Consider the following 13,057-nt stretch of genomic DNA (forward strand, 5'->3'; position numbering starts at 1 on the left):
TTGTATTTATCTTGATATCTAAAAGAATACATACCACTCATGAGCTTCAACATCGTACTTGTACAAGTCGTCTGCTAGCCTGTATTTATTGGCACTAAAAGCCTTATAACCTCCATGGATGTAAATAGACTTTGTTCTAGAATCATATGCACTGCTGTGGCCGTATCCTCCCTGCACAAGGGCTCCTCTTGTTTGTAAAGTACTCCATGTGTATGTATCTTGAAGGAAAAAAAAAAAAGGAAAAATAACCACTACACAAAAAACTCACAGGAAAATATTATAGGAGATTCTTTTTAGAGCTCTTTTGAGGCTACCTTAAACTTAAAATGCATTTTCATCAAACTGCATTCATGAATTAAATTTGCATTACAGAAAGCTCTGTATATTAATACACAGTTTAAGCTTTAAAATAAAAAAAAGCTGTTGTGCGGATACAAAAGACAGGAGTAAGATTTAGAAATATTCAGAATGTACTGTATAATATTTGAAAAACATGCCTTCTGAGCATCTTCTAACTAAAGCAAGAATATTCATCCTTTATCAATAATGAAGTGATTCAAACATCTCCCAAAAGCACTTATTAAATAATGCAATTACTTATACTACACATATTATCCCCCAAATTCTATAAATGGCATCAAACGTTAGGCAAGCAGTTACAGAATAGGAACAGATGCACGAAAGATAACTGGCACTAAATTGGTAATAAATATCAATAATTGGTATTATAAAGCACTAACTGGTGTTAATTTGCCATTGTGTACATAACAGATGCAGCTATTTTAATAACAGCACACCTAACATCGCGTGTGCAAAAACAAAGACGTTATTAATGTGGGAGGGGCAAAAGCATGTCAGGGGCATTCCGACTATTCTTCAATACACTTTGCAGAACAGTTGCATTTACTTGCCCAAATGCTGCATTTAGACACTACCATTTACAACAGTCATGGACATGTCGTAAGTGGTCTCACCTACAGTTTGGCATGTAGATGCGGACTTACGTTAGTATTGCATAATAGATTTGGCATCCAACTCTGCCCTTATAGAATACTAGCTTAGCACCCAATTTTTTGGCACCTAAGCCTATATTGAATTTAGCCGTATATGGTTTTCAGATAGTAATGTTTCTTACCAAAATGAAGGCTAGATTTACTGAAATGTGTTACCATGTTAGTGTATGCTAATGCAGTTAATGCACATTAGTCAGGGACGACGAGAGGGGGGGGGGGCATGGGGGACAAAATTCCCCGGGCCAGGACCTCCAGAGAAGGCCCGGCGTCGGAGTCGGGCCACCGGCGCTGCAGTCCCCGGTCTCACCTGCCCTCAGCTCCGTCCGCCACCGGGCCCCCTGCGTTAAGATCGGCAGTGCCTCAGCTCCGTTTGGAAATGCAGATCGCCTCCATTCGGGCCCTCCCTTTGTCCCGCCCTCGCGGAAACCGGAAGTTACATCAGACGAGGGCGGGACAAAGGGAGGGCTCGAAGGGAGGCGATCTGCGTTTCCAAACAGAGCCGGGGCGCTGCCGATCTTAATGCAGGGGGCCCAGATGCGGACAGAGCCGAGGACAGGCAGGCGAGACTGGGGACTGCAGCAGAGGCAGGAGGCGGCGACACAGCCTTGCCCCGGGCCCGGCTTAGTCTCTTGGCGGCCCTGACATTAGTAAATAGGTCCCATAGCATAAAATGTTAGCACACAGTAAAACGGTAGCAACTTTTAGCAAATCTAGCCCTCAGATTTTAATTATCAATTTGAACTTGTATGTTTGACTTTACTTGTTATGTTCTGGTGGTTAGAAAACCCTTGATCCAGCTGAGTATATTTCCACCAATCCCGAAGTGGTCTAGGAGTCTTAGTAGTACATTGTGGTTTACTATCATTGCTATCATTCTCTGATGTGATCTTATCAATAAATTTACTATACTGTAGTTTCATCGCATGCCCCCAAGTCCTAGTATTTTTGGAAAGCGTAAACAGACGCTTCACATCCACCTATTACACTCCACTCATTATTTTATATACCTCTATCATGTCTCCCCTCAGCCGTCTCTTCTCCAAGCTGAAAAGCCCTAGCCTCCTTAGTCTTTCTTCATAGGGAAGTCGTTCCATCCCCGCTATCATTTTAGTCGCCCTTCGCTGCACCTTTTCCAATTCTACTATATCTTTCTTAAGATGCGGCGACCAGAATTGAACACAATTCTCAAGGTGCGGTCGCACCACGGAGCGATATAATGGCTTTATAACATCCTCACACCTATTTTCCATACCTTTCCTAATAATACCCAACATTCTATTCGCTTTCCTAGCCGCAGCAGCACACTGAGCAGAAGGTTTCAGTGTATTATCGATGACACCCAGATCCCTTTCTTGGTCCGTAACTCCTAACGTGGAACCTTGCATGACGTAGATATAATTCGGGTTCTTTTTTTTCCCACATGCATCACCTTGCACTTGCTCACATTAAACGTTATCTGCCATTTAGCCGCCCAGTCTCCCAGTCTCGTAAGATACTTCTGTAATTTTTCACAATCCTGTCGAGAGTTAACGACTTTGAATAACTTTGTGTCATCAGCAAATTTAATTACCTCGCTAGTTACTCCCATCTCTAAATCATTTATAAATATATTAAAAAGCAGCGGTCCTATAACAGACCCCTGAGAAACCCAACTACCCTTCTCCATTGTGAATACTGCCCATTTAACCCCACTCTCTGTTTCCTATCCTTCAACCAGTTTTTAATCCACAATAGGACTTTTCCTCCTATCCCATGACCCTCCAATTTCCTCTGTAGCCTTTCATGAGGTACCTTGTCAAACGCCTTTTGAAAATCCAGATACACACGGAGTGGAAGAGTGGCCTAGTGGTTAGGGTGGTGGACTTTGGTCCTGGGGAACTGAGAAACTGAGTTCGATTCCCACTTCAGGCACAGGCAGCTCCTTGTGACTCTGGGCAAGTCACTTAACCCTCCATTGCCCCATGTAAGCCGCATTGAGCCTGCCATGAGTGGGTAAGCGCGGGGTACAAATGCAACAAAAAAATATATATCAACCGGCTCCCCTTTGTCCACGTTTGTTTACTCCTTCAAAGAATTGAAGTAAATTGGTCAGGCAAGATTTCCCCACACAAAAGCCATGCTGTCTCAGTAATCCATGTCCTCGGATGTGCTCTGTAATTTTGTTTTTAATAATAGCCTCAACTCAGGTTCTCCATGAATCCGATAATGGGACTCAGCTTTTGGGGGGATGGTGGGGTTAGTTAGTGGTTTCTTCCAGTTCTTCAGCAATGTCTCTTTAAAAACATTATGCAGAGAACAGTGGATGATTCCATAGGTGGCGAAGGATAGTCAAGGACCTCAAGCATCTCAGTCCTGGGCTCCTCCTCAGATACCACAGGGAAGGGAATAGCCACAGGCGTTTCCCGGACAAATGAAGAGAAAGACAGACTCTCCAGAGGAGAAAGCTTTCTCTCTGGTGAAGGAGTAGGATCAGAAGGAAGACCACAAAACTCCTTGGAAGAGAAATACCTGGGATCTTCTCCCTCATCCCATGAGGCATCCTCCTCGGTATCGGACAAGAGTTCCTGAACTTCAGTCCGAAACCGGGCCCATCTCGACGCCGAGGAACCATGTCCCCGATGGTGATGCCGAGAAGTCGACTCCCGTGCCAGCGGCGATAAAGCTCCCTCCATCGATGTCGACGGGGAGTCGACCTGGGTGGCAGCCAAGTGTTGGCAAACGAGTGTTGGCTGCGGTGACCTCATACACATTTCCACTGGGTAAGTGCTCATTTTATTTACAGTGAATATATATGTATTTGTTTGCAGGGGCACCCATCAAGTTCAAGTTTCTATTTTCTTTGAAATACTGTTCAAACCAGCAACTGACAAGTTTGACAATAATAATAACAAAACAAAACCATGGCCTTGCTCTGCTTTGGAAGGGTGCTGCATCCACTAAGAGTGCTGAACTTCAGTGAGGTCCATTTGAGTACTATGCTGGCCCTAAGAGGGAACCCCCCTCCTTTTCCAACCACCTCTGAGGATAACTTACCTGCGTCAACAACACTTGTAAATATTAAGCATTCCTATATAACCTGGATGGGGAGGGGAGCCACCTAAGTGGATTGAGGGTGAGAAAACAGGGGAGAAAAGCAAGCAGAAGAAAAGCTAAGAGACAAGTGGATATCCAGTACCTGCTTAACTAGATTCCCCACTATGGTGGAAAGCTTGCAGATCCATTTGAATGCCTGCACCAACCTGCCACAGCAGACTGTTTTGCTCCAGCAGTTGCTTTGTGCAGCAAAAAAGGATCTCTTCCCTCTCTCACACAATGACTCAGAGTCGCAGAACAACCACACAGGCTCTACAAACACCTTTTCTTGTGATGGTACTGACATAACTGATACAGACTGTATGGGCTTCTCCTCACTATTTTGGTTCTCTTCAGGCAGCATCTCCTCTTTCTCATCTGTCTCCTGCAACTCCTGTTCAGCTTCTTGCTTCTGAGGCTCTATTACCTCCAGCCTATCTGGAACTTGGAAGAAACCTGGATACCTTCACAGCATTTCCAAGACAATCAGGGAAAAGAAGACCCAAAATGGCTATTGAGATAGAAGAGACCTTCTGGAAGGCAGCACACAGCTCTTATCAACTGAGTCAACAAGTTAGCCCAGTCTCTCATTTTACTACTAAACAAAAAGTAGTTCTTAAATTAAAGAAAGCACATAGTAATATTGTAACATTATAAGTTAAACTGGAAAATGTACCAGGATCCAGTTTCAATGTGTATATCCCACACAGATAACCTACCTGCTAGGCTAAGTCTCAACAGCCAATCAAATTGACCAAGTTAATATTTTATCTTTTCAGTACCGAATTCTTATGCAAGTCCAAGGAACCAATGCCCAGTATATGAACTAGGTCTATATTGGAGCACTAAAATTTGGGATTTTATTGTAGATCAGATATTGCACAGTTCAGAACTTGTTGCTAAACATTAGTGCATACACCTACCTAGATTATACTCTTGAATACTGCTGATATACCCGTATAGGGGGCAGTGACCAAAAATGACAAGCATGACAGCACTTCCATCGTTCAGAGTCACAATGTGTGCCGAGTGCCCAACAACAGCATACTGCTCCTTGGCATTCACTATCACTTGAGCCCATGATTGATTCTGGATGTGGAACACCCACAGGTCATTTGTGACATTCCCTGTGACATCTATTTTTCCTCCATACATATAGATTTTATCCTGAAATAAAATAGAGAAACAAAATGGCAAAGGTGGCAATAATATTAATAAAAACAAAATATGAATTATCAAAACAAGACAATCACATTTTATTTAGTCTTAATTTAATCAGAAAAGAACCAATACAATGAACATTACAAACCAATGTACCCTTGAGGATCTATAGCTTGAGTGATATTTCTAAAACAACACAATTCAATTCATGCTGAAATAAAACATCTTAAAGCCACAACTGCATTACAAACGTATTTACATTTTGTGATGCTTTTCGGTCAGTAGCATAACAAAAGGAAAACTGCTACGAAACATGCAATCCACCAGGACATTACCAAGATGTCATCCTATATAATAATTCTCACCTCCAACGTTCTAATCTTGCTGCCTGTGTCCATGGCTCCTTCGGAGTTGCTGAGCTAGGCTCCGTGATCAGGCTGACGTCACCGTTGCAATTATGCCGTGAACTTCAGAACCCGCAAAAAAAAAAATAAAAACATTCCATGCCTCACAGCCGATCCATGTCAAGTGACCCTCCTCTCTCCCCTGCAGCCACCCATGTCCAGCGACCCTCCTCTCCCCTGCCTCCCCTGCAGCCACCCATGTCCAGCGACCCTCCTCTCCCCTGCCTCCCCTCCAGCCACCCAGGTTGTGTAGCGAATTCTTCAGAGCAGGCAGGAAATATCCCCGGTCCTGCCTGCCCGCTGCTGGCGCTGACCCTCCCCCACTGCTGGATCGCTGTTCAAAATGGCCACCGACACTTACAAGGGCGGCCTCCAAGACTACAGCAGAAGTCTCACGAGTCCGCCATTGGAAGTGTTGGTGGCCATTTTGAACAGCGATCCGGCAGCGGGGGAGGGCCAGAGCCATCAGCGGGCAGGCAGGACCAGGGATCTTTCCTGCCTGCCCCGAAGAATTCGCTACACAACCTGGGTGGCTGGAGGGGAGGCAGGTAAGAGACGAGGGTCGCTGGACATGGGTGGCTGCAGGGGGGGCAGGGGAGAGAGGAGGGTCGCTGGACATGGGTGGCTGCAGGGGGGATAGGGGAGAGGGAGGGGGGTCCTCAGACCAGAGAGGTGGGGGTGGAAGGGGGTCCTGAGAGAGGGGGCGTGGAGGCACACACTCACTCTCACATACACTCTCTCTGACACACTCTCTGTCTATCACACACACAGTCTCACACACGCAGACACTCCGTCTCTTTCTCTCTCATTCTCTGACACACACACACTCCGTCTCTTTCTCTCTCATTCTCTGACACACACACACTCCATCTCTCACACACACTCTCTCTCTCAAACATACACTCCGAGGAAAACCTTGCTAGCGCCCGTTTCATTTCTGACAGAAACGGGCCTTTTTTAGTAGTTTATCTTATAAATCAAGCATGGTACCTGAAGATTGGAGGGAGGCATATGTAGCGCAGATTTTTAAAAAAGGTTCCAGAGGTGATCTGGGAAATGGTAAGCCTGACCTCTGTGCAAGGCAAAATGCTAGACTATTATAAAGAACAAAATTACAAAGCATATTCAAAAGAACAGACTAATAAGACAAACCCAACATGGATTTAGTGAAGGGAAACCTTGCATCACCAATCTATCACATTTCTTTGAAGGGGTGAACAAACATGTGGATAAAGGTGTGCCGCTGGATACTGTGTATCTGGATTTTGAAAAGGCGTTTGACAAAGTACCTCATGAAAGACTCCAGAGGAAACTGGAGAGACATTGCACAGGAAGTAGTGTTCTATTGTGGATTAAAAACTGGTTAAAAGATAGAAAACAGAAAGTAGGGTTAAATGGTCAGTATTCACAATAGAGAAGGGTAGATAGTGGGGTTCCGCAGGGGTCTGTGCTGGGACCGCTGCTCTTTAACATATTTATGAATAATCTAGAGATGAAATCGCTAGAGGATTGTGAAAAATTACAAGAGCAACTTATGAGACTGGGCATCGAAACGGTAGATGACGTTTAATGTGAGCAAGTGCAAAGTGATGCATGTGGGAAAGAGGAACCCAAACCTTAAATACGTGATGCAAGGTTCCACATTAGGAGCCACTGACCAGAAAAGGGATCTAGGTGTCAACGTTGATGAAACGTTGAAATCCTCTGTTCAGTGTGCAGTGACGACTAAGAAAGCAAACAGAATGTTAGGTTTTAGGAAAGGAATGGAAAACAAAAATGATGACGTTATAATGCCTTTTATCTTGAATACTGTGTGCAATTCTGGTCATTATATCTCAAAAAAGATATAGCGGAATTAGAAAAGGCACTGAGAAGGGCGCCGAAAACGATAAAGGGGATGGGACAACTTCCCTATGATGAAAGACTAAAATTAAACTCTGGAATTCATTGCCAATGTGGTAAAAGCAGTTAGCTTAGCAGGGTTTTAAAAAGGTTTGGATAATTTCCTAAAAGTCCGTAAGCCATTAAGATGGAAAATCCAGTGCTTATTTCTTGGATAAGCATAAAATGTATTGTACTGTTTTGAAATCTTGCCACGTACTTGTAACCTGGATTGGCCACTGTTGAAAACAGGACACTGGGTTTGATGGACCTTCAATCTGTCCCAGAGTGGCAACGCTTACGTTCACCATCCGAGTCATTCTAAGGAGCGCGTAAAGGGCAATCCACTGTGTCTGAATCACCTCCCAAATAACCTGATGCATCGGAAAAAAAGCACAGACTTCCGCACACCCTTAAGCAGTGGATCATGCACAGTGCATCCTAGGGGGTCCTCCTCAAACTCTAATGTGGGGGAAACCTGAGGGATACACTCATGCAGCTCATCTCTGTAAAACACGGGACAATTGAAGCATGTGAAGTTTTTTCTGGCTACGACACACGGATGTACAGGTTCAGTAACTGAATAACTGGATAATAACATTAACCTGTAGAAAATTTGTTGGTAGTTGATATTAGGTGGTTCTGTCCGGGTTTTGAGTTTGTTAGACTTGTGTGTATATCGGGGTGGTGTCCCTGCTTATAGAATTGAAAGTGTATAGTCTAGATCGGGGGTTTTCCCGTGATAGTCGGTTTGTTGTATGGTGTCTCTCACTTGTTTTTGGGTTTTAGGAGTAAAAGAGGTTTGTTTGGTTTTTTTTTTAATCATCCGATTTTCTCGTGTAAATACGAGTTTTTGCGGATGATTCTTCTCTTTGTCTCCTTTTTGGAACCAATGATAACAACTCACTCCTAAATTTGATAGTGGTTTTGTAATACTGTTTGTATTGTCCCTATCTGGAGCTTTGAGGTTCCGGTTGTGTAAATTCCAATTAAGGACTTCCTGATTGAAATCTTTCCAGTACAAGGGGGAGACACACACAAACTAATTTTTTCAAACTTCTTAGAGTATTTGGATTATGTGTTGATTAAGTTTGAAAATCCCTGTTTAATTGTAGAGATTCTCTATAGAATACAATCAACAGAACTAGTAGCTAGTAATACAACAAACAGTGGTAAAGCACGTTTTCTTACTAAAAGTAAAATTATTTTATTACCTGATGTAAGGCTAGAGAATGCCCATATCTTTCTATTACATTATTCACAGTATTGTTCAAAGGTAGCCATATATGCGAAATCAGATTATACCTGCAAAAAGATGGAACAGAGTTTTTCATTTTAACCTGCTACATTATATGTGCCAATTACTTCTGTGTCATAAAACTGTGCTCAGAAAACCACATTAAAAAAAATCAATTTTAAACTATTAACCAAAAGATTCTCTGCACTATCACACTTTACAGCAGACTTATGAAACCTGTCATTGAACAAAAAAAAAAAAAAAAACAGTGATGGTAACTTGAAAATTCAAAGACAATGTACCAGCGATCAACACCTTTATTTCATAACATTCAAGACTCAACATGAATCGTGTTTCAGTCAAACTGGTCTGTGTCAAGAGTCTAACAAAAACACAAATAAATTCAACATGTAAATCAAATCAATAAAGTCAAAGCCTCAAATACTTATTACTAAACTTTACAAATTATAAAGATACTTAATGAATGGATAATGCAACTCAAAATAAATTTTAAAAGGTAATGAAGACATATAGCAAAGATACTTTACCTGTAGCAGATACTCTCCGAGGACAGCAGGCTGATAGTTCTCACATGTGGGTCGACGTCCACGTCGGCCCGGGAATCAGCATTTTGCAAAGCAAAATGTAAAAAGGTTTTGCCAGAGTCTGACGCGCGTCCAGTGTGCATGCGCGGACTGACTTCCTGCCCGCCACGCGAGCGCATCTCCTCAGTTAAATCAAAAAGCAAATGAAATAACATAACTCCAAAGGGGAGGTGGGAGGGTTTGTGAGAACAATCAGCCTGCTGTCTTCAGAGAATACCTGCTACAGGTAAGTATCTTTACTTTCTCGTGAATTCGGGCGGCGAGCATAGCAGCCTGATACATTTTCCTCCCAAAAGAGTCCAAGGTCCTAGCTTCTCTGCCTGGGGGCGCCGAGGCATAGTCCCTAGTACGCTTGGCTCTGTTGAGGGCGGAGTCTACCACCATTGAATTGTGGGATAACTGAGACCTCATCAACCCAGGTTCACCGTGGATTTGATACAGAAATTCAGCTTTCTTTGGGATCACGGGGCCAAACAGAGGGAATGACTAGTACCTTATGCAGAGGAGCCGTCACAGTCTCTCTAGGTGAAGGATAGTCCAGGACATCGAGCATCTCAGCCCTGGGCTCATCCTCAACCTCCATAGGGAAAGGAATAGCCGTAGCCATTTCCCGGACCAAAAATGTAAAGGACAGACTCTTCGGGGGAGATAGTCTCCTTTCTGGTGGAGGGGACGTTTCAGAGGGAATCCCATAGAACTCGTCAAAAGAAAAGTACCTGGGATCTTCCTCCGACTCCCACAAATGCTCCTCTTCAGTATCGGACAAGACCTCTCTCAGGGCACTCTGACAGCCTGCCTCATGGACGTCCTCGATGACAATGTTGAGCGGCCTATGCCTGCCTAAACTGTGGCGAAGCTTCCACCACCGACATCGAAGGGGAGTAGACCTGGGTGGCAGACAGCAACAAGGCCGGGGACCTCACCGCAGGTGAAGGGCCAGACGCCGCTGCAGCACACGGTACGGAAGGCGCAAGCACCCCCGACACCAAAGAAGACTGACACAGCAATCTTTCCAAAAGCTGTGGAAGCAGGGCCCAGATGCGCTTGTCGAGAGCCACCATCGGAGAAGACTGCGGGGTTGGTGGAACAACCGGTGGCAGAATTTGCCGAGGTTCGGGAGCAGGTACCAGGCTGTCAGGAGACTGACGCCTCAGCACCTCCTGTATAGAGAGGGAGCGGTCCTCTCGGCGCCGACGGTACTGTGTGTCGGAGATCGATGACTGTGCTTCTTCGCTTTCACTCGACCCCCGTCATCGAGACTGTTTGGTACTGATGAGGACATGGAAACCCCTTCGGGCTGGGTCCGACGGTCGGTCTCGGTGGGGGGGGGGGGCTACATAACAAGGCGGCCTTCAGACAGGTGGAGAACCACTCGATGCCTCAATGCTCCCAGTGCAAGTTGGTCTCTCAGCAGCCATTACCCTCTCCTCCCGATGTCAATGCCTCCCTCGGTGTCGACGCCGACGACCTCGGTACCAATGTTGATCTTGAAGGACTGGACCAAGCCCCAAAATGTTTTTCTCGCTGGGCTTCTCAAGACACCCAAGTCCATTTCTTCATACAAAGACACAGACTACAAGCGGCTGGGCTATGGTGGGGCCCGAGGCACTAGATACACCACGAAAGTGTCAGTACCTGAGACGATCTGATTGCACAGAGTACAACATTTGAAGCCGCTGGGTGTCTTGGATGACATGGGGGGAAAAATGGCTTCGGTGAAATCAAATGACGCGATTGTGACAAAAAAGATAGGCACAAAAGGGGAGAAACCCGACCACGCAGCCTAAAGGCTGGCCGCATCAAAAAAAGAAATAAAATTTTAAAATTGTAGAAAAGTAATACTAACCAAAAAATAAAGGAAAAAACTGTTAAAAAAAAAAAAAAAAAAAAAGGTAAATAAAAAAACGCGAAAAACCTCACGAAAACGAAGATTTTTTCCCATGCCTAAACAAGGAGCACAGGAGGAACCTGCCACACCTCATTGCGAAAAGAAACAAAGGACACGCACTTGCGTGGCAGGCGGAAAGTCAGTCCGTGCATGCTGCACGCGTGAAAGAAGACTTTGGCAAAACGTTTTTATATTTTGCTTTGCAAAACGCCGATTCCCAGGCTGACGCGGACGTCAACCCACATGTGAGAACAAGCAGCCTATTTGTCCTCAGAGAACAAATAAAATGCAAAGGATAAAAACATGTACTACTACTACTAATCATTTCTATAGGAAACAGAGAGTGGGGTTAAATGGGCAGTATTCACAATGGAGAAGGGTAGTTAGTGGGGGTTCCTCAGGGGTCAGTGCTAGGACCGCTCTTTTTAATATATTTATAAATGATTTAGAGATGGGAGTAACCAGCGAGGTAATTAAGTTTGCTGATGACACAAAGTTATTCAAAGTCGTTAACTAGCGAGAGGATTATGAAAAATTACAGAAGGACCTTATGAGACTGGGAGACTGGGTGGCTAAATGGCAGATGACGTTTAATGTGAACAAGTGCAAGGTGATGAATGGTGGGTGTTATGGCATTGCCCCTGAGATATGAAAATCTGTGTGACCATCCACTTTTGAAAAATAGAAAGACAAGATACTACTAATCATTTCTATAGCGCTACTACACATATGAACTCCTCTTCTGTGTCAAATTATCATCCTATTTCTAATTTGTCATTTCTTTCCAAAATTACAAAAAAAAACAAATAGTTGGTGGCTGTTTCCTTCAAGATCATTTTGGGAAAAAAGAACCACCTTCCATCTAACAAAGACAGACTTTTGGGCCCACTACAACTACTCTTACTGACTTGAATAATTCAATTTAAATCTATTTGGATGAGGGTAAATATGGTTTTACTTCTCTCAACTTGTATGCTAGCTTTGATTACTGCTATACAGATTGCAGGAAATTTGTCTGCAGGGCACAATCAGACTGGTTTAAATCATTTTGGGAAAAAATAAGTGGTTTACAGTACACTGGCAGAAGTCAGTCTCTTCCAACCACACCTTGTGCAGCAGTGTTCCTCCTTTTCTTTTTAGTATATGTGTCTCCTTTAGCCTGTTACGATTGTGGCCGTGACCTCTCCCAGACTTACCTTATTCTGGTGGTCAGCTTCTGTGCTGGCTTCTGTTTCTTCTTTGTGTGTTGCTAGAGCTGGCTCTGTGTCTGTGGGCTGGCTGCTCCCAGCATGAGTCTAATTGCTTTACTATACTGCAGCTGTGTGTGTTACCTGAGCTAGCTGCCTCTGTGTGCTGGTTGCTTCTAGCGTGGCTCTAATTTCTCTGCTATACTGCAGCTGTGGAGATTAAGCCTGAGTTAGCTCTAGCTCTGTTTCAGTATGCTGCCTGCCTGTGTCTGGTAGTGGTGTCATCATCAGGCAGGGCCTTGATAAGGAAGTGGTGTTCTTCCCTTCAGGGCCTTTGCTTGCTTTAAGTCCAGGTTAGTGGTAGTGCAGTGTGCACTTTTGATCTGTGTTAGCTTCCCTGCTTTTCCCTTGTGGCTCCCCTGCTTTCCCTTTTGGTGCTTTGGAAGCACTTCTGTGATTAGTGCTTTAGAAGCACTTCTGGGTTTGGGGCTTTGGAAGCTCTGTTGTGTTAGTGCTTTGTAAGCACTGCTGTCTTCTGTGTTTAGCTTCCCTGTTTCTTTCCCTTTTGGCTCCCCTGTCTTCCCTTTTAGTGCTAGGAGCTCTGCTGGT

The 13,057-nt window shown here is 44.3% G+C and overlaps 1 protein-coding gene across 1 annotated transcript in view; it reads right to left on the reverse strand.

The window, feature by feature from the left end:
- The window catches only part of ATRN (attractin), a 626,429-nt gene that overhangs the window by 520,159 nt on the left and 93,213 nt on the right, over positions 1–13,057 (reverse strand). The window contains 3 exon segments of the mRNA XM_030190990.1: positions 35–218; positions 5,009–5,252; positions 8,746–8,836. Of these exon segments, the coding sequence (XP_030046850.1) occupies positions 35–218; positions 5,009–5,252; positions 8,746–8,836 (519 nt within the window).

Source organism: Microcaecilia unicolor, chromosome 2, assembly GCF_901765095.1.
Source record: "Microcaecilia unicolor chromosome 2, aMicUni1.1, whole genome shotgun sequence".
NCBI classification, from domain to species: Eukaryota; Metazoa; Chordata; class Amphibia; order Gymnophiona; family Siphonopidae; genus Microcaecilia; species Microcaecilia unicolor.